The following is a 23,684-nucleotide window of genomic DNA, read 5'->3' on the forward strand; positions in this document are numbered from 1 at the left end:
TGGATGATCCCTCTCCTTGCTGTAGGGTTATGTGAACACCTCAGGATCTCCATATGCAAAGATCAGTGTCTTTTCTTTTCTTGCTTTTGATTCCTGAGACTTGAATCAAAGCTGATCAAAGTGACCTCCCTTGTCTTGATTCTTTGAGTAGTGGTCCTATTGGTTAGAGAGTTTCTACTCCTGAAGGAGGCACAGGCTTGGAATTAGACCTGGGCTTATAAAGCTGGATAACTTTGAACAAGCTGCTTAACCTTGTATAAGAGGATAAATTATAAAGTGCTTAATTAACATAGGACTTAGCACTGAGCAAAATGATAAATAATAGTTGTTACAGTTATTACAGAGAGTTTTAATGAAATTAAATGCCTGTTTACAAGTGCCTTTCTCCAACTTTCTCTGCTCAGGGAGAGCCCATGAGGATTGTGTACCGTATGCGGGGGCTGCTGGGTGATGCCACCGAGGAGTTTATTGAGTCCCTGGACTCCACCACAGGTCTGGCCCTTTCCGTAGACACTGCTGCACGTTGGCTTTGAGATTTGGGGCCAGTGAGAGGTTCACCTCCTGGGACTTAGGGGTGTTCTGGGAAAATCCTCTCCTGTACCTCTGATCAGAATTGAGGGGGGATTACTTCTCGAACTGAGGAAAAGTGCAGTGTCTATGGCCTGATTCATACACCTCTGGGGTAGGAAAAAACTTGGGGAAAAAATGCAGTTAGCAAGAAACTTGAGTTCAGATTTATTTCTAGCTTAGTTTTTTTTTTTTTTTTTTTGGTTGGTTGTAGTGGTGGATATATTTTCATGTATTTGAGTAAATTTTAATTGACTTGAACCTTAAAAAAATCTCCTACTGGGAGTGAGATAGTGAATCTAATATCCAACATTGACCCCTTTTATTGGCTATCTCTTTGTTGGAGATATGGCAAAGGGAACCAGCTCTCGGCCTAGAAGAGGGCTATCTGTTTTATTCCCATCTTCACCTTCCTTTCCATTTCTGCTTGGCTTCCCCCGTGCCCACCCCAGATGAAGAAGAAGATGAAGAAGAAGTGTATAAGATGGCCGGTGTGATGGCTCAGTGTGGAGGCCTGGAATGCATGCTTACCAGACTGGCAGGGATCAAGGATTTCAAGCAGGGACGCCACCTTCTAACAGTGAGTTGCAGGCAGCAAGGTGGGACCAGCTCTTCTGCTTTGAGAGAGGCTGCTATGAAAAGAAGCTTGTGGCCACTGCGCGATGTATCCCTAGAGGGCAGCATGGTGCCATGGACCAGTGCAAGCCAGTGAAGGGCCTGGCAGCTTCCCTGAGCCCTCAACTCCTCCCAAAAAACCAGTGTGTTGGCAGCCTTCTGCTGTGTTTCTTTCGTCACCTGTGGCACCAATCTCTAATTGTCTTTCACAAAGAACTGCACTTGTGTCAATTATTATTATTGCTTTTTAAATGGATTTTGTCAGTAACTGTTTCATTTCTTGTAGAATTTTGCTTGGTGGTTCATCCAACTGTCTAAATAAGGGGTAGAGGATTCCAAAGGCACCACAAATATTAACACTATTACTTTCACCTCCAGGAGCTATGAGAACAAATGTTACTGTGCCTATGTTTTAAATGACCCTTCATAGTCTGAGCTCCCACAAGCCATGAGCTTTGGGACCTTTCTGTTTACTATTAGCTCAGAGTCTGAGTTAGTACTGGACTTCACCCAGGACAACAGAGCGTCACCTATTCCATTAGGAATTGGTGTCACTGTCCGAGTTTTAGAGATGGTAGAGATGTACCCAGCCCACACAAGCTACTGCTGGAGAACATTGTTATTTAAATTGCCAACCTGGCAGGAGATCCCAGCCCTTAAGGATCGCTTCTCCCTGCTGTCCGCGCATTTCAGGAGTACCTGCTGATTGTACATGACCCCTCTGCAACGTTTCTTTCCTGCTTGTCTTCACATGGTAGACTCTCAGATGGTCTCATGGGTTTTGGCTGGTTTTTCTTGTCAGGTGCTGCTGAAATTGTTCAGTTACTGTGTGAAGGTGAAAGTCAACCGGCAGCAGCTGGTCAAGCTGGAAATGAACACTTTGAATGTCATGCTGGGGACTCTAAACTTGGTAAAGAGTGTGGACTGCAAATAGGAAGAGTGAGCCTTGGAAGTCCTGGGTGGGGGAGGACATCTCAATTCTGGACTCAGATGGAATGGATTTGTGGTCTCTTCAAGCCCTTCATTTGTCTAACTGACTTCCACATAGACATGGATCGTTCAGGCTGTCCCTTCTCCTCCTGCTGGCTCACCCCTGTGCTACTGCCATGACACCAAAGAGCTTTCTTGTCCCTTCCCTCAATTCAGATCAGAGACAAGAGGAAGTTAGTGCCTGAAACAGTCCAGACTGCACACTGATGCAAGTACCACTGTCCTCAGGGCAACCAGGAAAGAAACACACACACACACACGCACAGTCTCTGGGAAGTAAGACCATAAAGGAGATCCTTGAGGAACAGATCCCATCAGCAATGAGTGGTTGCAGTCTTATCCCCAGAGTGACTGGGTCTTGTTCTCCCACAGGCCCTTGTAGCTGAACAAGAAAGCAAGGACAGCGGCGGCGCAGCTGTGGCCGAACAGGTGCTTAGTATCATGGAAATCATTCTGGATGAGTCCAACGCTGAGCCCCTGAGTGAGGACAAGGTGAGTGGGGCCCCGTGTTCCATCCACAGACACTGGGAGTCTGCACTGTCTCACTGCCAGCAACGGGCTCATGTGTGTCTTGTTGCGTTAACCAAGAATGATTGAACCTGCTCAGGTCACGGGAGTGCCAAGGCTCAACTAAAGATGACATCCCTGGATTGAAGCCTGAAATCTATGGATTCAGAGGAAATAAAGCTGCCAGGGATATTCTTTCACTCAGAAGCTGCTCATTAATAGAATCTTGGCGTGTTCCAGCTAATAGGGGCCTTAGTCCAACCCCTCATTTCACAGTTGAGGAAACCCCAAGCCCAGAGAAATGAAGTGAGCTGTTCAAAGTTATATAGTTGGCTACTGGTAGAATCAGGCCTAGATGCCCCGTCTTCAACTCCCAGTTCAGTTTCTCTCCACTTACTGCACCCATGCCTTCCTCCATTCTTACTGGTGCTGATGTTTTGGCTGGAGATGAGACCAAATGAATAGCAGGTAGCCTTCATTCACTTGGGGGAGGAGAGATTGTATTGGTGTATTCTGACCACCTGAGACTATTAACAGAGCCATCATAGAAACTAATTTATTAAGTGGAACTCAGTATTGATTATTTCCCAGGAAGTGCTGAGACACAGTTTCAGGGCCACTTCTGATGGCTCTGATGGACGTGGATGACCTTTGGGGATCAGATGTTGGCTGCAGCCAAAGTCCTGACTCCACTGATGGGTCTTCCTTCCTCTCTCCTATTGCAGGGCAACCTCCTCCTGACGGGTGACAAAGATCAACTCGTGATGCTCTTGGACCAGATCAACAGCACCTTTGTCCGCTCCAACCCTAGCGTGCTCCAGGGCCTGCTGCGCATCATCCCATACCTCTCCTTTGGAGAGGTGGAGAAAATGCAGATCTTGGTGGAGCGGTTCAAACCATACTGCAGCTTTGATAAGTATGTTGGTTGGACTTCGGACAGCTAAGTGAGAGTCCCCATGAAAACCCTGAATTAGTTCCTTGAGACTGAGGAAGAATCCCCTGAATTTCTCTTAGATTTTTGTGTGCCAGGGGCTTTTTTTAAGGGGCTTGTCTAACTGGGGAGTCAATGATTGAAATAAATTGTGTTAAAGTAGCAATTGGCTACACAGAGAAGGTGAAGTGGTTGGTGAGATGGGAAAAGGGTATGACGAGATGGAGGAAGTCACATGTGCAAAAGCATGAAAATGCAAGAGAACGTTAGGAGTTTGAAAAAGTAGAAGTAAGAGGGAGGGGTAGCAGGAGCCAGATCAGCAGGGTTTTTATGTTATGCCAAGGAATTTAGACTTGATCCTATAGGCTGTTGAAGATTGTTAACCAAGAGAATGATGTGATCAGTTTATGTTATTCCTTTCACACCCTCGGACTCTTTGCTCTTTCCTCCTAGGTATGATGAAGATCACAGTGGCGATGATAAAGTCTTCCTGGACTGCTTCTGTAAGATAGCAGCCGGCATCAAGAACAACAGCAATGGGCATCAGCTGAAAGATCTGATTCTCCAGAAAGGAATCACCCAGAATGCACTTGACTATATGAAAAAGCACATTCCTAGTGCCAAGAAGTAAGAAGCGTCTGTGTCAGTGGCTGCTTTCCTTCTCCTCTTCCTGGTTCCTTTTGAACTTCTTGGCATAAAGTATCACATGTTCCCCTTTACCCTTTGTGGGGTCTCCTTCCCCTTCTGGAAACTACCAAGGTGGACCATTCAGCCACTGCAGAGCCTTGTGGGGCTATGGGAAGGATGGCAGCTTTTTGGTTTCTATTTAAGATTATTCTTTTCTATTTGGCTCCTCAGCTGAACTGGCTGGTCCTTTGTGATTCTTTATGGCACTCTTAAAGGGTCATGTTTAAACATGCCATAGTCAACACCTGGTTTCTAGGTAGCATTTGCTTCTCTGGCCTGCTAATAAGCCTTCCTTTGCTTTGTAGTCTGGATGCTGACATCTGGAAAAAGTTTTTGTCTCGCCCAGCCCTACCATTTATCTTGAGGCTTCTTCGGGGACTGGCTATCCAGCACCCTGCCACCCAGGTGAGTAGCCAGCGTGCGTGTGGACCTTATTCTGGAGAGAGGACATGTAGTGTGGGGGAACCATGCACTCCCTTCTCATCTCCCATGACTGAATGAAGATAGCACCTCGACTAGCCTTGAGACATGACTTCCTCTAATACAGAAGACTCATAGAGTAGAAGGGACTCGGAGTCATCTGGTTCGTCCCTGTATGCAGAGAGGATTAGTTGTAGTTATGATTTCTTCATTCAACTCATTCTTACGTGGGGCTTCATTATCTCATGGGTCAGCTGAGCAGCAGGTAAATGGTGAGGGTCTGGCTGGCCAGAGTGTAAAACAGTTTTATTTCTGGCCAGTCACTGGTGCATTTGTAATACCATCACCACCATTTCTGTTCTGCCTCAGGCAGCTGAAAACTTTGTTCTCAGGAAGCCCATCTTTTCTTCTCTGCTGCTCATTTCTGATCTCTTCCTCACTGGGCTGAGGTATCTATTACCCTTCATACATCCCAGCTGGCCCAGACTGGATCTTTTTTTAATTAAACTTTTTATTTTGAGATAATTATAGATTCATATGCAGTTGTTAAGAAATAATACAGAGAAATCCTATGTGCCCATTACCCAGTTTCTCCCAGTGGTAACATCTTGCAAAACTTATACAGTACAATATCGCAACCAGGATATTGACATTGATACAGTCAAGATCCAGACAGTTTCATCACCTGAGGATCCCTCCTGTTACACTTTTATAGCCCCCTCCACCTTCTGCTATCTCCTCGCCTCTGACCCCTGGCAACCACTGATCTCTTCTCCATTTCTTGAATCTTGTCATTTCAATAATGTTACATAGATGGGATCATACAATATGTAACCTTTTGGGACTGGCTTTTTTCACGCAACGTAATTTTCTGGAGATTCATCCAGCTTATCGCATGTCCCAATAGTTTGTTCCTTCTCATTGCTGAGTAGTGTTCTATGGCATGGATGCGCCACAGTCTGCTTAATCATCCCCCCGTTAAAGACATCTGGATCGTTTCTAGTTTGGGGCTATTACGAATAAAGCTGCTATGACCATTCATGTGCAGGATTGTCTGAATGTAAACTTTCATTTCTCTGGGGTAAATGCCCAAGAGTGCAATTGCTGGTTGCATATTTAGTTTTGCAAGAAACTGCCAATCTGTTTTCTAGAGTAACTGCACCATTTTACATTCCCACCAGCAGTGCATGAGTGATCCACTCCACACCCTCGCCGGCACTGGGTGGTATCACTATTTTTGGTTGTATCCATTCTGATAGACATATAGTGATTTCTTACTGTGGTTGTAACTTGTATTTTCCTAATGGGGAACGATGCTACCCGCCTTTGCATGTGCTTCCTCTCTGTATCTTCAGTCATTCATATCTTTTGTTTTTCAAGTGTTGAGTTTTGGGAGTCCTCAGGGCTGGGTTTTTTTCTGTTTATAGTGTTCTGCCTTGAATATAGTTCACATTCTCATTTGGTAATCTTCTGATGACACCTTTGAAAAATGTGGTAATTTGGTTACAGTAAAAATTCTTCCATATGTCTTACTCAAATCTATATTGTTATTTTTGTTCAATTCAGGGGAAGTAGTCATAATTAGTACATCTTTGTGGAGATAATTTTTCCTACATGAGAGTCTTCACGTATGTTATTTTCTCTATCCTCTAACATCTCTATTTTGAATGTGGATAACTCAAGGAACAGAGTTATGATTTGACTAGTGGCAGCACAATGAGCCTAGAACTCAGGTCAGGGGATTTCCAGGCTGTTCTTAGTTAATAAATTGAATTATTTTCTTTAGAATCAGGGTTTATCTGGTTAGCTACTTGGTGTTCATACTTCTGACCATTCACTTTTTTTTGAACACATATTTATTTAGCACCTGTTGTGTACCTGTGCTAGGTTGAGGTAAAAGTGGCAAACAACACAGTCACAGCTTGTGCCTCTGGGAATTCACTGTCTGGTGGAAGATAGAGCCAAATACATAGGGGTAACTGAACACTGAGGTAAATGCGCTGTGGAAGGGGTCAAAGGAAAGAGGATTTTTTTTTTTTTTTTGCATTTTTTTTTTATTGAGTTATTGATAGGTTAAATCTTGTGAAATTTCAATTGTACGTTAATGTTTGTCAGTCATGTTGTAGGTGCACCACTTCACCCTTTGTGCCCACCCCCCACCCCACCTTTCCCCTGGTATCCACTAAACTGTTCTTGGTCCATAGTTTTAAATTCGGAAAGAGGATTTTTAAGAAGACAGTATGGCGTCTGCAAAGGCTCAGAGGCAAGAGAGCTTAAAGCATTCCTGGAATTGAAAGCACTTGCATATGGGAGGTGATGCATGGCAGGAGCTGATGGTGGAGACATAAGCATGGGTCCAGATCACACTTTCCAGGGAAGGAAGTGTGGGTTTTCTCCTGAGGGCAGTGCTCCTGGCCATATTATAGAGGGTGAAGTGGAGAGGAAGGTAAGATGAGAGGTAGGAAAAACAATTGGCCGGCTTTTATCATAATCTAGGTGAGAGATGATGGCAGCCTGAACTAGTTAGTGAGGTGGACAGTTGAACGGATTCACCAGAGATCTGGGAGGTGGAATAAATGGATTTGGAGATTGCTGGATGAATCAAGAATTCTGCATAGTTTCTGGATTGGGTGACAATGTGAGTGGTGGTGCCGTTAAAGGAGGTGGAGAACCTAGGAGGTTTGAGGTGAGGTGGAGGAGAGTTCATTACACTAGACTTGATGTGTGGTCTGTCCTCCTGACTAGAGTTTAAGCTTTAGGAGGGTACGGTCTTTGTTACCCCAACCTCCAAAGCTCTGCTTCACACATAGGCACACAATAAACACTCGATGTTGAGTGTGGGGGACCTGTGGAGGAGCTCAGTAGGGAGTTGAACTGTGGGTTCAGCGTTTAGGAGTTTGAGACGTGAGATAGCCTGTAATTTTGCTGAGGCACAAATTTGAAGCGTACCTGCTATGAGAATAGATTTATGAGCTAGGGAGTGAGCTGAGTTGAGTGCTGAGCTGTCACATTGCAGGTTCACTTTGCTGTTTTCAATTTATTGTCAAATATGTAGTTAATTGTCATCAATTCACTTGTGGTGAGGGTGGTGCGGATTTCAGTGATGTGGTGGGATTGCTCAGTGAACTCAGCTGGAGAGCTTTTTCAGGCTACACCTGCCTTCAGTGTTCTGATATTCTCGCGTCCCTGTTCACAGCGTGGTGCTGTAGTGCAGTGACTGCCAACCTTTTCAACCATGGGGGTTTCTTGTTAATATCTACTTCTTAAAAAGTGTTTTCTTATCCCTACTCCTGCTTGTGGTGGTACCTCTAATGTCTCTAGGTTGAGAAGACTCCTGTGCTCCTGGGTTTGGTGGACCCAAAGGGCTCCAGATGAAGAACTTAGCAGAGTCCTTGGGAATGTCAAGGGCCTCCTCTGCTAGGCGTAGTCACTGAGTTCACCACTCAGGCCCCATCAGCGGCTGCTTCTCCAGGGAATCTTAGCCCCCTTCACTGTGCCTGAATGCTTTACATATGTGCTCTAATCATCATCATCACAGCCACCCCATTTTATAGATAGAGATGCTGGAGCTGAAGTGCGTAGTGACTGGTCCAAGGTCAGTGGCAGAGCTGACCCCTCCTCCGTTTGTCTGTATCTCTCTAAGTGTGGAATCAAAGGATCTAATTGAACCTGAACGGAGAACATGAGATTGTGCACATTCCATTGATTTTTCTAAACCTTTAAGCTCCTGGGAAGAATCCTTATCTACATAATTGGAGGCATGCATCTCTCTGGTCCCTTCTTGGCAGGTTCTGATTGGAACTGACTCTATCACAAACTTGCATAAACTGGAGCAGGTGTCTAGCGATGAGGGCATTGGGACCCTGGCAGAGAACCTGCTGGAGGCGCTGCGGGAGCACCCTGATGTGAACAAGAAGATTGATGCAGCCCGCAGGGAGACCCGGGCTGAGAAGAAGCGCATGGCCATGGCGATGAGGCAGAAGGCTCTGGGCACCCTGGGCATGACGGTAATGCCGCTCCCCAAGTCCCATGTTCTTGCCCTCACTGTTGAGGAGCTGGCTGTGGCACAGGCGTTTGTGCTTCAGGACAGAGCTGGGGTTGGGGATGGTGAAGGCGAAGGCTGGACAGGGGGAGGAGGGAGCTAGGTGTGCAGGCACGGTGCTAGGTGCTTCCCCTTCAATCTTCCCAACAACCCTGAGAGGTGTGACTGTTGTCCCACTCTGCAGATGAGACTCAGGTTAAATGACTTAACAGGGTCACACAAACAGTGAAAATGATGATGCTATCCATTGTTTGCCTAGGATTTATTTGCCAGGCACTATGCTTAGGTACCTTACTTGTAAGATTTTATTTAAGCCCTTATGTGCTTCTATGAGGTTGATGTTATTTTACCCATTTTTCAGATGAACTAATTGAGGCTGAGAGGTGAAGTAAATAGGCCAAGGCACATAACTAATAATCTGTTGACAGGAGTTTGAACTTGGGTCTGTTTGACACCAAGGGCTCTGTGCCGTTTTCTCTGTCCACCCTGGAGGAAGCAATAGTCCTGTCCAAACCAGCAAACTTGGGTGTCAGCAGTTTTCAACTCCCATGGGAACAGTAAATGAATCATAGTGCAGCAGCCCTTGGCAGCTGAGCCTTGGTATTGCTGGTACAAAGAAAGGGGGCTTTTTTGGTGGCAAGTGGCAACTTGCCAAAGTTCCATCTGGATGGTTTCCTCTGCTTCAGTGGTTCCTGTAGGAAGAGAATAGAAGAAGAATCTGGGTCTTTACCCTCATTAAAGCCAACTAAAGAGATTTCCTTTCCATGCAACAGACCTTTTAGTGTATGTGGAAGGTCAGCCCTGTTCCGAGCGTCCCTGAGCTTGGGTGGGAGCCTGGGTGGAAGTGCCTTTCTCACGTGCTGCCTGGGCTCCCCCTACAGACGAATGAAAAGGGCCAGGTTGTGACCAAGACGGCGCTCTTGAAGCAGATGGAAGAGCTGATTGAGGAGCCAGGCCTCACGTGCTGCATCTGCAGGGAGGGCTACAAGTTCCAGGTACAGCTTGCTGGGCCTGCGTCAGGAGGGCCTGGCCTTGACGGTGCAGCCTGGCCCCTTGCTCTGGTGGCATCCCTGTCTGGCAGGCCGTTTTCTTCTTAGTAGACCAGGGTCAAGCCTTGCATCTTAGAGCCAGCTGTCCTCTTTAAAGGCAGGAAGGCAAACTGACCTGAGCATTAGTTATCTTTTGAATATTAGTCGTTGTCTTCATCGTCATCATTGACAACGACCACTCATTGGATTCCTTCTGTATCCCAGGCTCTGTGCTCAGAGCTTTGTGTAACTGGATAAGTTTATCTTTAAACCTGTAAAGAGCCCCAGTTTCTGAATGAGAAAGCAAAGGTCCATAGCAGAGCCAGAATTTTAGCCCAGCCCTCTCTGACTCCGCACCTGAGCCTTTTAAAATCACACTATCCTGCTTCCATTCAGGACATCTGGAGAGAAGATTAAGACCTTAACTTTGTAGGCTCTGCCAAAATAGATTTACACCTGAAAGGAGCAGAACAGCAAGTGACCTGTTTATTCCCCTGGGGACTTTTTAGGCTCCTCTCCCATTCAGCTTGGATTTACTGCTTAGCACCCAAGCTGTTGAAGGGCAAGTGCCCTGGGCTGCGAGACTTGTAAGTCTTCTGTAACAAGGCTCCTTGGAGCTGCCTGATAAGTTTTGAAAAGCAAGTGACTTATCAAAAAGGCACTTTATTCTTCATTTTCAGATAAATGAAGCAGAAAGAAAAGAATGACAGTTCAGACTTATATTGCTGCCTTTCCATCTTCTTAATTTCAGTTGCTCCCCACACTGCTCATTTCACTAGGGCTGTGCCTGGCCAAGTATGTAACCAAGAGTCTGAGGGCTCACCGTCACTCCCTCTTCTGAACACATTCCTCCCCAGGAGTGTTAACACCTGGGGCCCCTCGGCTCTGCTTCACCTCCTTCCAGCGCTTGCTTGGCGTTTTTCTTTTTGATGTTGTCTTTGTAGCCTACGAAGGTCCTGGGCATTTACACCTTCACCAAGCGGGTGGCCTTGGAGGAGGTGGAGAATAAGCCCCGGAAACAGCAGGGCTACAGCACCGTGTCCCACTTCAACATCGTGCACTACGACTGCCATCTGGCCGCCGTCAGGTAGGTCCTGCCTCTTGCTGAGTGACTCCTGCAGTGGGCCTCTCCCGCATGTTGCTTCAGCTCTAGACACCTGTGTTACTTGAGAAGGGAGGGCAGCTTGCCCAAGGCCCTGGACTGGGAGGGCGAGGGACCGCCAGCCCTGAGATTTTAATGCTGTTCCGTAGTCTCTGGGGTGTAGGGTGTTCAATCTTAAACCGTAGAGGCCCAAGAGCCATTCTTGCCATGTGGCTAGGAAAATACACTTGGCTCTGGCCCCAGGCTGGTGACAGCCATCTGAAGCAGTGAAGATATGGCATTTACCATATCGAGGCTACAAATGGCTAATCCTCTCTGTCGAGGCAGGAGTGTGGGCTCACTTACTTCCATAGTGATAGCAAACCCTTCTCTACCCCAATTCACCCAGGCATCTGCTCACCAAATTAATTCCAGCAGTCACTTGTCTCTGCTCTCCCTGTCCAGGCTGGCTCGAGGCCGGGAAGAGTGGGAGAGCGCTGCCCTTCAGAACGCCAACACCAAGTGCAACGGGCTCCTCCCCGTCTGGGGGCCGCACGTCCCCGAGTCGGCTTTTGCTACCTGCTTGGCAAGGTGAGTGTTGAGCGTTTTGCATGGTAGAAAAGAGGGGAATCCCAGGCAATGTGGGGGAAGGTCTGCGGTCAGCCCAGCGGTGGTGACACCGTTTCCTGTCACCTTCAGTGAGAACCGTCTCTTTCTCTGCTTCTGGCAGGGGAGCTGGTGGAGCAGAGAGGACCTCTGCTGGGGGAAACCAGCACCCTCAGGGTCTGGTGCGCCGCCTAGGATTTCTAGTTATCTGCTCCCTCTCCATTGTCAGTCTTAGGACCTGAGACACGGGACCCCTGCCTTGACTCTTGAGGCCAGAATTTCCCCAGGTTCACTTCTACAGTGTGTGCCTCTGAGTTTGAAGTAGCGAGCACAAATAGTCCAGTGGCGTGGGCAAGTCAGGCTGCCCTCAAGGCCTCCTCCTCCTGAAAGTCCAGAGTAGAGTAGCTAAAGCTTCTCAGAGGGCCTGTCTCTTGCTGATGCCCTGGGGAACGGCGCCCCACCGCCAGGCCTGTTTTACAGCTCAGGGATGTAAAGGTACTTACCATAAAACAGGTGCCTGGCAGTACTAATGGTGAAAATAACAACAGGCAACATATTGACATGCCTACCGTGTGTTATTATAACATACCTTCTGCAGATGAAATTGAGGCACAGAGAGGTTGAGGAACTTACTTGAGGTCACACAGTTAATAAGAGGCAGGGCCCAGATAGATGGCGATGTATATTGACATAGAAAAAAACTTGTATTTGAAGGTTGAGGAGATGATTCTCAGGAATAGATAACCTTGTCAGTCAGAATAGATAAGTTCTACATTTCTTCTTCCAAAATGTGGAAGTGCATTTCTACTTTCAGATGCGGCCATGGTAGGTCCTGTGACAATTGTCCATCAAGAAATGGGTCCCCCCAGAACTGGCAGGTTCTCGTCAAAGCTTGGAGAGCATCTCATTCAGTCACGGCAGAAATGAGAATGCCTTCTGCTCTTGTCTTCCTCCTAGGCCCAGCCCTTGTCCTCCACTCTCCCTGTCATTCCTCTAGCCGTTTCTGTAAGCTTTGCAGCCATCAGGCAGGGAGCTGCCTTCCAAACTGGGTTTTCTGCAGGGAGCTGGCTTCTGTTTCAGCGTTTGTTCTCCTTCTCCCTAGGCACAACACTTACCTCCAGGAATGCACAGGCCAGCGGGAGCCCACGTACCAGCTCAATATCCACGACATCAAACTGCTCTTCCTGCGCTTCGCCATGGAGCAGTCGTTCAGCGCGGACACCGGCGGCGGCGGCCGGGAGAGCAACATCCACCTGATCCCGTACATCATTCACACTGTGCTTTACGTCCTGAACACGTCAGTATCTCGCATCCTACTGGCCGGCCCACCCTCTGTCCTTCTCCCCAAGATCTCCCAGCTTGTCCATATCTGCCCCAGTTAGTTCCAGCGCAGATGTCTGACCTAAGGCAGCCTTGACTGAAGTAGGAATGTGCATCTGCGGCTTTTTGGTGACTTCCTTTCTAAAACTGTCCCATCTCCCACCATGAGCAGCCAAGGGCTGCATCCTCGGACTGACCTGCAGCCAGGAGGGGAGCAGGGATGGGGAGAAGCCAGACCATGGACCCTTCCACATTGATGTAACCTCTGCTTCTACTCATGGGACCCGTTCTCTTGGGTGGGGGAGGCCGTGGGCTGGAGCTGTACAGTCACTGTGAAGGCGCACAGGTTCTTACGGCTGAGGGTTTCACAGCTAGGGATCCGCAGAACCAAGGACCGTTTCATAAGGGGAAACTGGACTTGCCATCCCTGTTGTCCCGTCAGTGAGTAATGCTTCTGGCAAGGGTGAGAGGAGAGGGGGTGTTGCCGATTCTCTGGGAAAGTCAACTGAGAAGGAGGGCAGCCAGGAAAGAACAGATTTGTATTTTTGCCGTATGTACATTATGGAACAATTAGTTTGATCCCTACAAGTGTAATTTTAAAGACGCACTTAGCGGGTAGAGAAGAATATTCTTTCATCTCACCGCAGATTTTGAAAGCAAATCAAGAGGTTTTGTGTACTTTAGCTTTTAGATTTGATTTAAATGGCTTTTAGACCCCATCTCCTAGCAAGACTCTTAGAAAGTTCGGGCAGAGAATTGACAGGCTGTGTATAGTTCACCCAAGGTGGCTGCAGTTCAGTTTAGGCTACAGGACAGTGTTTCTTGTCCCTTCTGGTCTTCTCTCTGTAAGAGTATTATTTTCTCCTTCCCTCCCATTTTCTTGTGAGATAAAAGGCTGACCTCAAGACTGCAGGCGTCATTAAAAAGATGCACAGACAGGTCTCCATCAGTGCGTTACATCATCTGCTGAGCTGTTTAGACTGTCAGAAGACACACCTGCGTCGCTGACGGCACACATGTCCCACTATCTCAGCTGTGCTTCAGGCCTGAGCCGTGCTAGTTACCATTGTTTGTGGGCCTTTGACAGAGCCCTTGGCTTTGCAGGGACATGTCTCCTTGGCAGGCATGGGGTAGAGTGGACTGCTTCATTCTCCAGGAAGACAAGCAGACCCAGAGAGGCAGCATGATTGCCCAGCAGAATAGAACCGGTGACTTAAGTGTCACTGGGTTTCTCAAATGCCAGACATTTGTAACTCATGCTCCGTCCCTTAGTTGGAGAGGGAGTTGGCTGGATCCTGGTTATCTTGGTCAGTTAGAGGCTGACCCAGAAGCTTCACAGAGAGGCACTCTTTGCCAGCTACAGACTGCTTCCCTAGCTAGTCGTCTCACACTGGTGTGAGCTTGATCACAGGGGGGCTAGGTAAGGCGGGGCTAGCCGATTTTGGTGGAACATTTGTATTTAAAGGCAAGGATGTCACACCATGCGTCAGAGCAGAGTTGAGCAGGTCCTGCAGTGGCAGAAAGCTTCTGATTCCCAGTTCTGGGAAGTCAAGTAGAGTATCCTCATCTGTTCCATCCGTGCCTGTTCTTCAGGGAGCGGAAGGAAGCAGGTGGCTTTGCACCTTCCCCTCCTGTTTCCCCACAGTCCACTGTCTGCCGGCGCCATCTGCTGACCTGGTAATTTTGATTCTAAGGGCTGCCAGTGTTGCGTCTTGTTTGTTTTTCCCCAACAGAATTAGGCTAGGGCATCAGGCACTCTTGGCCTGAGAGCACCATCCAGGTTCTAAGGAGAGAGTGTCGCCAGAGATGTATGACCAGGAAGGACTCAGTGATCTCTCAGTGCCAATTCAGTGACCGCTAGTCAAAGCAGTGTCATGGAGGGAAGATGGAAAGTTAACGATGGATAGGCTCTGGAGCCAGACCGCCTGCCTTCGAAGCCCAGTTCCTTCACTCCCCAGTGTGTGACTTTGGGCAAAGTATTTATTTTCTCTGTACTGTGGTTTCCTGGTCTGTAAAATTGGGGTAGTGCTAGTCCCTGTCTCATAGGGTCATTGTGGGGATTAAATGAGATAATCCGTATAAAGCTCTTCGAACAGTGCTTGGCATTGTATGCTCATCATTATCACTGTAGTTTAGGCAAGAGCAGGAACAAGAAGCCGTACTTGCCTGGAAGGAACGGTTCTAATGAAGGAGAGAGGACACAGATACAGAAGAAAACAAACCAAAATAGCCCAGGGACGGAACCAGATGTGAATGCAATGTGAACAAGTTAGCTATAATGGGTCTACGTGGAGTAAGGGAGAAGGCAGGTTGTGGGCTCCGAGTCAGGGATTCTGGACTCACATCAGCTCCATCACTTACTGGCTTGGTGACTGGGCAAGTCATTCCACTTTTCTGGGCTTCAGATACCATGGTAAGAAGCTGCTAGCCGTCACCTTCCAGAGTGGGTAGGACACTGCGATGGCAGAGTGTTCGTGAATGTGCCTGACACCTGCAGGGTGCTCGAGAATCGGTAGTTGTTTGGAATTGTGTTGGAGCTGAGCTCACGGGTGGGGAGGGCAAGGAAGATGCCCACCACAACGGACTTGGAAGGGGAAGCAGCACGTAGCTTGCCAGGGAGGAGGTGGGAGGGGTCGTCCAGGATGGGCAGGAAGCTTCAGTGATCCAAGTGTTCAAGAAACTTAAGATGAGAAATTGAGCAAACCCTCCTCCCGTCTTGCTGCTGGTGCCCGGCTTCTACCCTGGTTTCATCGTGCCCCTTTTGTTCCAGAACCCGAGCAACTTCCCGAGAGGAGAAGAACCTCCAGGGCTTTCTGGAGCAGCCCAAGGAGAAGTGGGTGGAGAGTGCCTTTGAAGTGGATGGGCCGCACTATTTCACAGTCCTGGCCCTTCACGTCCTGCCCCCTGAGAAGTGGAGAGCCACACGTGTGGAAATCCTGCGGAGGCTGCTGGTGACCTCTCAGGCCCGGGCAGTGGCTCCAGGGGGAGCCACCAGGTCAGTGCTTGCTTCAGGAAGCCGTGTTCTGGGCTGCCTGTTGCCTGGGTTATGTAGTCCCAGGGTGTTTAAAAGCTGCCTAGCAGCATCTGCATGCTCACTGAAGGTGTGCTTATTTGACTTGGTAATTGACCCTGACCCTTCTCAGTCTGTCATGCTGAGAGTCTGGGTGCGATGGCTGGCAGGTGCCTGGCCACCTCTGGGTCTGGTGTTCAGCCATTAGAAAGGTGGAGCCGGCTCACCTCTGTGGAAAATTTCAGAGAGGAAGCCAGCCAGGCTCAGGGTGGAACTACTGACAGGAGAATTTCGGCCAGCAGGGGCTGAGATGGCTAACCAGGTCTCCCCTGTGTTGCTGGTCTGGGCATAAACTAGGAGAACTTCTGCATAGCTATGCTTGGGGATTTTCTGTTCTGATCATTAAAAGCTCGTCACCTCTCTCCTTAGTCACATTCCTATCCCATCTGTCCCACGTTCCATGAACCTTTCTTCCTCCCTTATTCCTGCGGACACCTCCCAAAGAAGGAATGGCATTTCAGGAAGGAAGTGGTCTTTGTGCTCATGACCTTGCTGTGAGTTGGGTCAGATGGCAGGTGTCTTGAGAGGAACAACAGCAAACAACAGCTACAAGCCCTCTGAGAGGACCACATGGATTGCCACAGGCTGAGTGGACTCGTGGACACCACTCTTGGATCATAGTGGCCCCGTGCAGTCTCTGCCCACCTGGGCTACCGGGGAGGGTATGGGTTTGTCGGCTTGCCTCTGCCGCTCAAAGGAAGTCTGCTTCACTTCTGGAAGATTGGTCCCTGTGAGTCTGCTTTCACTGGGGTCCGAGGGAACATTTCCATACTTGTAGGCCAAAAAGGGAGCAGAGGGGAGCTTTCAGGTCCCTGATGATGACAGACCAAGTGGAAACAGCCAGGTGCCTGAATTGGCACACCTGGTGTCTTCCCCTCCATCAGCTCTGATGTATCAAGCATTGCTAGTCTCAGGTGCCTCACACCCCCAGGTGGGAGCTCTACTGTTGAACCTGGCCAGTACAGGTTCTTTTGTAGAGTTGGCGGGGGGCAGCGGGGGTGGGGGGGACACGGGCAAGTCTTATTAGATTTGTACCTAACCCCTGTCCCCGTTCCAGACACAGCGCTTTCCGGTGTTTCCCAAGAGTCGGAAGCATTAATAGTTAACTAGCTGCTAGAAATCAAAAGTTAGATGTAGAGGGTAGCAAGGTGTCGATGAGCCAGGCTCAGCCTGCATCCGTAGCACATACAGTGGCTGTTGACTGGGCACAGGGTCTCGGTGGCAGGGGTGAAATTTCAACCCACAGGAGCTGTTTTGTTTTTGTTTAGGAGACCAAAATTCATTACTGTTCCAGGCAGTTAAGGAAAAGCTGATTTGGTCATAGCTTAATTAGGAAATCCAGGGTGAGCTCTACTCGTGAGTTGCCATTTTCTCTGTAGTAGTTTAGTCACCTTTACTAATTAGCCTTAAATAATTAAGTTGGGCTGGGCCACTCAAGATTCCTCCTTAGCACAGCAAAACAGTCCCAGAGAAGGACCAAACCTGGCGTGGTTGGGGGCTTGAGTGGGGTGTGTCTGAAACAGACTGCAGGGGTGCTGGGTGCCAGCACAGAATTGGGGTGCCCTCCCAGGAGAGACCATGGCTGGAAGGACATTTGAAGGTGTCCTCCTGCTGGTTGGGGCAGCGTCATTGGAGCAGACTTTGTCCTAAGTCCATTATAGGGTGGGAGGCAGTAGCAGATACACGACAATGGAGCTCTAGGAACATGCACACAAGATGTTGACCTCTTCTGCTTGTTTTACATTTTGGAAAAAAAGGTCCTCTGCCAGGAACTTGTAAGTATTTAAGCCTGGGACTTTCTTAGGCTTTTGTCAGAACCTTATCTGTTACCTTGTCTGCCAGCATGTAGAACTGCAAAGAAATGGATTACCATCCTCATCCACAGGCCCGCCTTACAGTGATTTTCACTTTAGGCTGCAGCATCGTCACACATGGCAGGTGGGGAGAAAGTAGGTGTTTCGGAGGATGTTGGGGTGGAGGGAGAGTATGGGAAGCATATTTTAGCAAATGGGATTGTCTTATTTTACTTTACTTTTGTTAATGAATTGAGCATTACTGAATGCAGATATGGATGGCCTGTCCCGTGGCGGGCCGTCCCTTCACTTGAGGCCTGTACAGTGAAGTTCAGCCTCTATAATGACATCTCTGCTTGTTTCATTTTTATGATTCTTACATATACACACGCATGTGCACTCACACGTTTTAATACTAAATTCTAGTCCCTTTAGTTATGAGCTCTGTTCTAAGGTGTAGACTGTCCATGACAAGGGTTCACCCAGCCTTCATTGGCCAGTTACAGATGTGAAGGCAGTTTGCCACCAAAACGTCTTAGAGACTTGGGCAGTAGACACCGAACCCCAGCACCAGTATTCCACTCGCTGTGCACGGGGGAGTCTGGTCTTTTTGTGTTTCACAGTGGCTCTGCCTGGTTTAACCATTCCTCACACCAGGAGTGTCTGCCGAGAAGGCAGTGGATGTTGTCACAGACAGCCCCCGGGATTCCAAGGGACTGACTCGTCTTTAATCCTAAGCTGAATCACTGGATTAAGCAGAGATGATGCTGGTTAGAAACAAAGGGGTGAGGTGAGCAGCTCCAGGATTATCCAGGATTTAGAATGTGTCGGGGAGGTTATATCCTCCGTCCCAGATGTTACTATTGCTCAACACGTTTTCCACCAGCTTGCTGTTTTTAACATGGCACATGGATGACGAATTACTATATTTGGCTAGTTTAGGTCTGCTGACTAAAAATTTTCCCAGTGGGAATGTGAAGACTGAAGTTGGCTTTGTTTCCTGCTTCATATGAGGTCTTGTCAATCCAGGAGCTGGTGTTGGGGAGGAGCCCGGGAAACACGGTCTCCTGGGCATCTGTTTAAGGCTGTATTCGGTTGCCATGTTGCAACTTCCATCTCCCCTCTTCTGGTTTACCCTGATCTGGAGGGAGTCAGTACTAATGATGAGCATTTCATGGGACGTTTTGTAGTAGATAAGCCGCGGGGTCCAGGGCTTCAGAAGTGCTTGCCCACAGATGCTGTTTCCCGAGAAGATAGGCAGGTGGCTGGAGTGAGTGATGCATAGATTCCTGTGGCTCTCCCCTTGCTCCCAGGATGCTCTGCTCTGTCCTTGTAAGTGCCCTTCCAGGGTCTTCGTGGGTATGGAGTTTGGTTTTCTCTTCCAGGCTGACAGACAAGGCAGTGAAGGACTACTCTGCTTACCGCTCTTCCCTTCTCTTCTGGGCCCTGGTCGATCTCATTTACAACATGTTTAAGGTAAGGATCCATCGTGGGCTCAGCTGGTTTCTGCCAGGGTGTAAGATAACCTGTGCCGCTGGCTCTGCCCTTGCCTCGGCTGCCGCATGGCCGCTCCTCCGCTGACCTGTCCTGAGAAACAGGCTGAATGTGCCCTGAGAAGGGTCTACCCTGTAGCTTAGACCCCACGTCTGTGATGTACACTTGTGGCCAAGATCCCTCCTGCCGCCTGCTGCACACACCCTTCTCCAGGCAGCTCTTCCTCCCGAATCCCCCTGGTTTGCTCCCTCCCCTCTGTCTGCAGAAGCTCCATTGCCCTGTGTGCCTGTGACGTGCTCCAGCCCAGCTTGTGATGGGGCCTCCTCTCTGCCTTGAGAGAGTCAGAGGGCTGGGGGGTGGTTCCTTTTATAGTCTCAATGGAATGGCTCAATTGAAGATGTTGATGATTCCTTCTCTTTGGGAAATGCAGATGTGAAGGATGTAGGGAGGCAAGAACGCAGTCGCCTGTTGTGGCTTGTAGGTTCCCGTGAAGCAGTGTGTAATCAAGGGGCTGTAAGAGGAACTGAATGAAATTTTGTTGTTCCTGGAAGCAAAACATCCTCCAGGGAAAACTTTGATGTCTATGGGAGGGCTCTCTTTTCCCTGGATTGGAATGGCCTGACGGTCTTGAGGCATTAAGTAATCCTTCCTCTGGGCCTGTCTCCTGTTGGTTCTTGTAGAAGGTGCCTACCAGCAACACGGAGGGAGGCTGGTCCTGCTCTCTAGCGGAATACATCCGCCACAACGACATGCCCATCTACGAAGCTGCTGACAAAGCCCTGAAGACCTTCCAGGAGGAGTTCATGCCAGTGGAGACCTTCTCGGAGTTCCTCGACGTGGCTGGTCAGTGTCAAGGTTTTATCTTCCAAAGATCTTCTGCAGTCAAACCCATGTCTGTCTGAGTGGGGCTGGCCATAGCACTTTCACCCTCACGTGCCAGCAGAGACAGGCGGGAACCAGCCCGTGGGCCACCACCAGGAGGTCTGGGAGAGATATGTAAGCCCCGGTGCTTGTGACGAGAGTAGCAGCTCCAACATGTGTTGTGTACACTCTACACCCCAGGCCCTCTGCTGCTCATTGTGCATGCATCTCCCAGTCCACGAGACACCCCTGTTATGGGGTAGGAACTGTGGTTATCCCCACTTTACAGATGGGATAACTGAGGCTTTGGAGATGAAATAAGTTTCTAACGGGGCAAAGCTAGAAAATTGGTAGAGCCTCTTTGATTGCTGGTTTTTTATGACAGTTCAGAGAATTAACACGGACCTTACCTGTCTTCCTTCTGCCTCTTGGGGACTGAGGTCTCCTAGTCACTGCTGCTCCCGGGCAGACGTGGGAGATTGCAACTCTGATTCTTAAGATAAATGATAAATATCGGAACAGAGCAAAGAGCATCTCTGATTGTAAGAATAGGGCAGCACTTTGAATTGGTGCCCTATGCGGTGTCTTCAGACCACCCCTCGTCCTGCAGCTAGTAGGAATGAAGTTCACTGTTCTCACCTGTGTGTGGAGTCTTTATGCAACAGATTTGTTATCCTGATTGCAAGCACATTACAATTTGTTTGGATTTTGTAACCAAGCATCAGGTGATAGCAGGGGGAGGTGACTTGGGCCGATGCCTGGGACAGTCCACCTAGGATTAAGAATTCAGTGCCCTCTCAGGTGGTGGGCACCGCTGTTTTGCAGTCCCCGTCACTGCCGTCCTTTCTGAGGTGAGGCTCCCAGAGCCAAGGCAGAGGTGACCGAACCCACCTAATGCTGTTGGGAGATGTTTCACTTCTCCCTGATGGTCACTGTGGGAATTCTGTGAAGTGTAAAGAAGCAGGAAAAAAGTTCTCCGCTGATCCCACTGTCAGAGAATGCCTCTATTAGCACTTTTCCTGTCTGTCTGTATCCTCTGGGAACTAAACCCTCAAAGGTCTGAGGTTGATGCTCTGTGAATTCCTGTCTCCTCCCAGCTCAGCGCCAACCGATGGAGTTTCTCAAAAAGCCCAGGGGCTTCCAGTTTGGCCATCTTTCGCCGTGGCCTCACTGGAAGCTGTGAACCTGGGTGGGCCTTCATGGGCCTCGTGCCTCCGCATTAGTGACAGTCAGTGTTAGCGCCGCTCCCCTCCGCTTCCCTGTGAACTTCACTGACTCGTCACTGATCCCACGAGCATCTTTTCACCCTAGGCGTTTTACCTTAACTACACTCCTTGCCTTCGTTCCAGAAAGTGACCCCTGACTGAGAGCAGGTAGCCTGTGTGTTTGTGTCCTCAGTGCTGAGCACCGTGCCTGTCCCCCGTGGGTCTGCTGGATGTCTGAACAGACTGTCAATATGAATGCAGGGGTCCGAGTAAGAGGAGGAGGAGGTTGGCAGGCAAGGAAGGCGTTCTCCTCGGTTCAGGGCTTCGCGTCAGCCCTGGAGCTGGTGGCAGCCCTGGCCTGAAGCAGGGGAGAGCGAGAGCCGTTGGGGGGCCTCTGTGGCCTTCCCTCTGAGGCCAGGTTTTACAGCGTGACTTTGTTTAAACGGGAGAAAATCTCACAACATCAGATGCACCCTACTCAAATGCAACGACAGAACGCCTCCCCAAACCCGCCCGCGATGGTCGGTGCCCCTCCTCCTCCATTAGTGCAGACGCTGCAGAGAGGGCGCCAGGCCTTGGGGTTGACAGCTCCACATTGGTTAAATGTGAGCACCCTGCTTGGTGACGGAGGGGCAGGGGCCACGGGGGACCTGATGCCGACTGAGCACCTTCTGTGCGCTGGGCACTTTCACATTCATGGCCTCACTTAATCCCCATAGTAACATAACAAGGATTTGTCGCTGTCCCTGTTTGATAGGTGAGGTAACAGAGCTCCTGAGCTCTAGCAGCTTGCTTGAGGCCCAGGGACTAGTGGTTGGGTCAAAGCTCAGAGGAGTCCTCTGCTCTGCTCCTCCTAGCCTCTAGAGCAGTGGGATATTAACCTTTCTTTGGTCCTATATCCCCGTGAGGCTACGCTAACGGCTGTGGACACTCTCCCTCTGCAAGACCCCCCTCCATTTTGCACACGGTTATCAGCGGACTCACAGACCCCCTGCGGTGGTCTCTGGACCCGGGTTTAGAACCTCTGCTCCAGGGAGATTGTGAGGCTGGCCTCTGCCACTTTAGTGCTTTACCTCAGGCAGCAGCGCCTGGTTCCAGAGCACGACTCCTCTTACACATGAGAGTGTTTGCTTGGTGACTGGCCCCCTAGTCATGCTGATCTTCAGGGAGCGCCCGTGTTGGGGCTTGTTGGAGCACAGTGTGTTCTCTGCGTGGATGCGGCAGCCGTGACTCAGTGGGGCTGGGGGCTGTGCGTGCCTGCTCCTAACCAACCTCTGTCTCTGTGTTCCAGGTCTCTTATCAGAAATCACTGATCCAGAGAGCTTCCTGAAGGACTTGTTGAACTCAGTCCCCTGACCATCACATGGAAACTGCAGCTGACAAAGATTGAAGCTAGCTTGCCTTCCATCCCTCTGTGTTCTTCCCTCCTGTGCGTTGATCCCCCAACGGGATGCTGCATCGTTACCCCTGCCTCCTCCCCGCCCTCATTTCTTCTTGGAATGGCTTGGGGTTTTTAGGCTTCCTGTTTTATCTTGTGTGTGTGGTGCACTAGCTGTGAAGTTGTCTGTAACCCCAGCCATTGAAGGACCTGTACATACCTAGGAGCCACGAGTTGTCCTGGCCACCCTAATACTTGAGCGTGCCCCTCTGGAGAAATAAACGAATGACTTAATGCGCATTGAGAAAGAAGGTGTCGACTGTTGCTTAGACCCGTCCGTAGTGACACTGCAAAGACGTTCCCTGACTGCACAGCCCTTATGGTATCCGCACAGGACTGATGTGTCAGAATTGCTGTCTCTGGGCCTCTTGTCAGCACCAAATGGAGCCTGTCTGCTCTTGGCCAGCAAGTTGGGGCACCAAGTTTGATAGCTCTGATCATTCCTCAGACAAACCCCTTGGCTTCTTAGTTTTTTGGTCTTAAGAGCTGGAACCCAAAGACACATGGAGCCTGACGGTTTTCTAGTCCTTGGCTGAAGGCAGGCTCCGTACAGTAGGGCATCGCCTTCCTATACAGAGGCATTTGACGTGTCGCTGCTGCGCCATGTGAGGAGGCCTCGGGGCCAACTTTAGAAAAATGAGTAGCTGCCCTTTACTGAGTACCTTCTCTCTGCTGGGCACCCAGTGTGTGTGTTATTCCTAGTCTTTCTAATAACCTGCAAGAGAGGACCTGTAGACTAGCGTCACTTGCCCAGGGCCACCCAGCCAGGGGCTGCCAGAGCTACAGCTGTGTGCCTGTGAAGCCGTGGCCTGAGCCACTATGGCTGCTGCTTCTGGGGGCCTTGAGACCTGCTTCCCCGTGCTGGGGGCCGTGGCCCTCTAGCTGGTGAGGCAGCATGACTCCTCAGAGCCTCTCCCCAGATTTTAGGGCAAGGCTGACCCAGGTAGCATGCGCGGGCGAGCTTGCCAGTGGTCATCCCCTTTTGTTCTCCGTGGGCTGCTCTGCCAACTGCTTCTCCGAGTGGCAGCC

General features: G+C 49.5%; 1 protein-coding gene across 18 annotated transcripts in view; it reads left to right on the top strand.

Annotated features, from left to right (window-relative positions):
* The window catches only part of UBR4 (ubiquitin protein ligase E3 component n-recognin 4), a 127,332-nt gene extending 104,426 nt beyond the window's left edge, over positions 1–22,906 (top strand). For 15 of the 18 annotated variants that reach the window (XM_070510886.1, XM_070510887.1, XM_070510894.1 and 12 more), the window contains 16 exons: positions 405–492; positions 1,020–1,147; positions 1,985–2,092; positions 2,545–2,664; positions 3,405–3,595; positions 4,064–4,237; positions 4,603–4,702; positions 8,506–8,724; positions 9,641–9,754; positions 10,732–10,874; positions 11,307–11,459; positions 12,577–12,771; positions 15,565–15,789; positions 19,043–19,133; positions 19,832–19,994; positions 22,509–22,906. In XM_070510886.1, coding sequence (XP_070366987.1) covers positions 405–492; positions 1,020–1,147; positions 1,985–2,092; positions 2,545–2,664; positions 3,405–3,595; positions 4,064–4,237; positions 4,603–4,702; positions 8,506–8,724; positions 9,641–9,754; positions 10,732–10,874; positions 11,307–11,459; positions 12,577–12,771; positions 15,565–15,789; positions 19,043–19,133; positions 19,832–19,994; positions 22,509–22,573 — 2,277 coding nt within the window. In that variant the 3' untranslated portion in view covers positions 22,574–22,906. The remainder of the gene's footprint in view (positions 1–404; positions 493–1,019; positions 1,148–1,984; positions 2,093–2,544; positions 2,665–3,404; positions 3,596–4,063; positions 4,238–4,602; positions 4,703–8,505; positions 8,725–9,640; positions 9,755–10,731; positions 10,875–11,306; positions 11,460–12,576; positions 12,772–15,564; positions 15,790–19,042; positions 19,134–19,831; positions 19,995–22,508) is intronic. The other 3 variants (XM_070510888.1, XM_044769845.2, XM_070510902.1) reach the window with 1 other exon arrangement.
* Positions 22,907–23,684: the final 778 nt, after the last annotated feature.

The sequence above is a fragment of the Equus asinus genome, chromosome 5, assembly GCF_041296235.1.
Source record: "Equus asinus isolate D_3611 breed Donkey chromosome 5, EquAss-T2T_v2, whole genome shotgun sequence".
Lineage (NCBI taxonomy): Eukaryota > Metazoa > Chordata > Mammalia > Perissodactyla > Equidae > Equus > Equus asinus.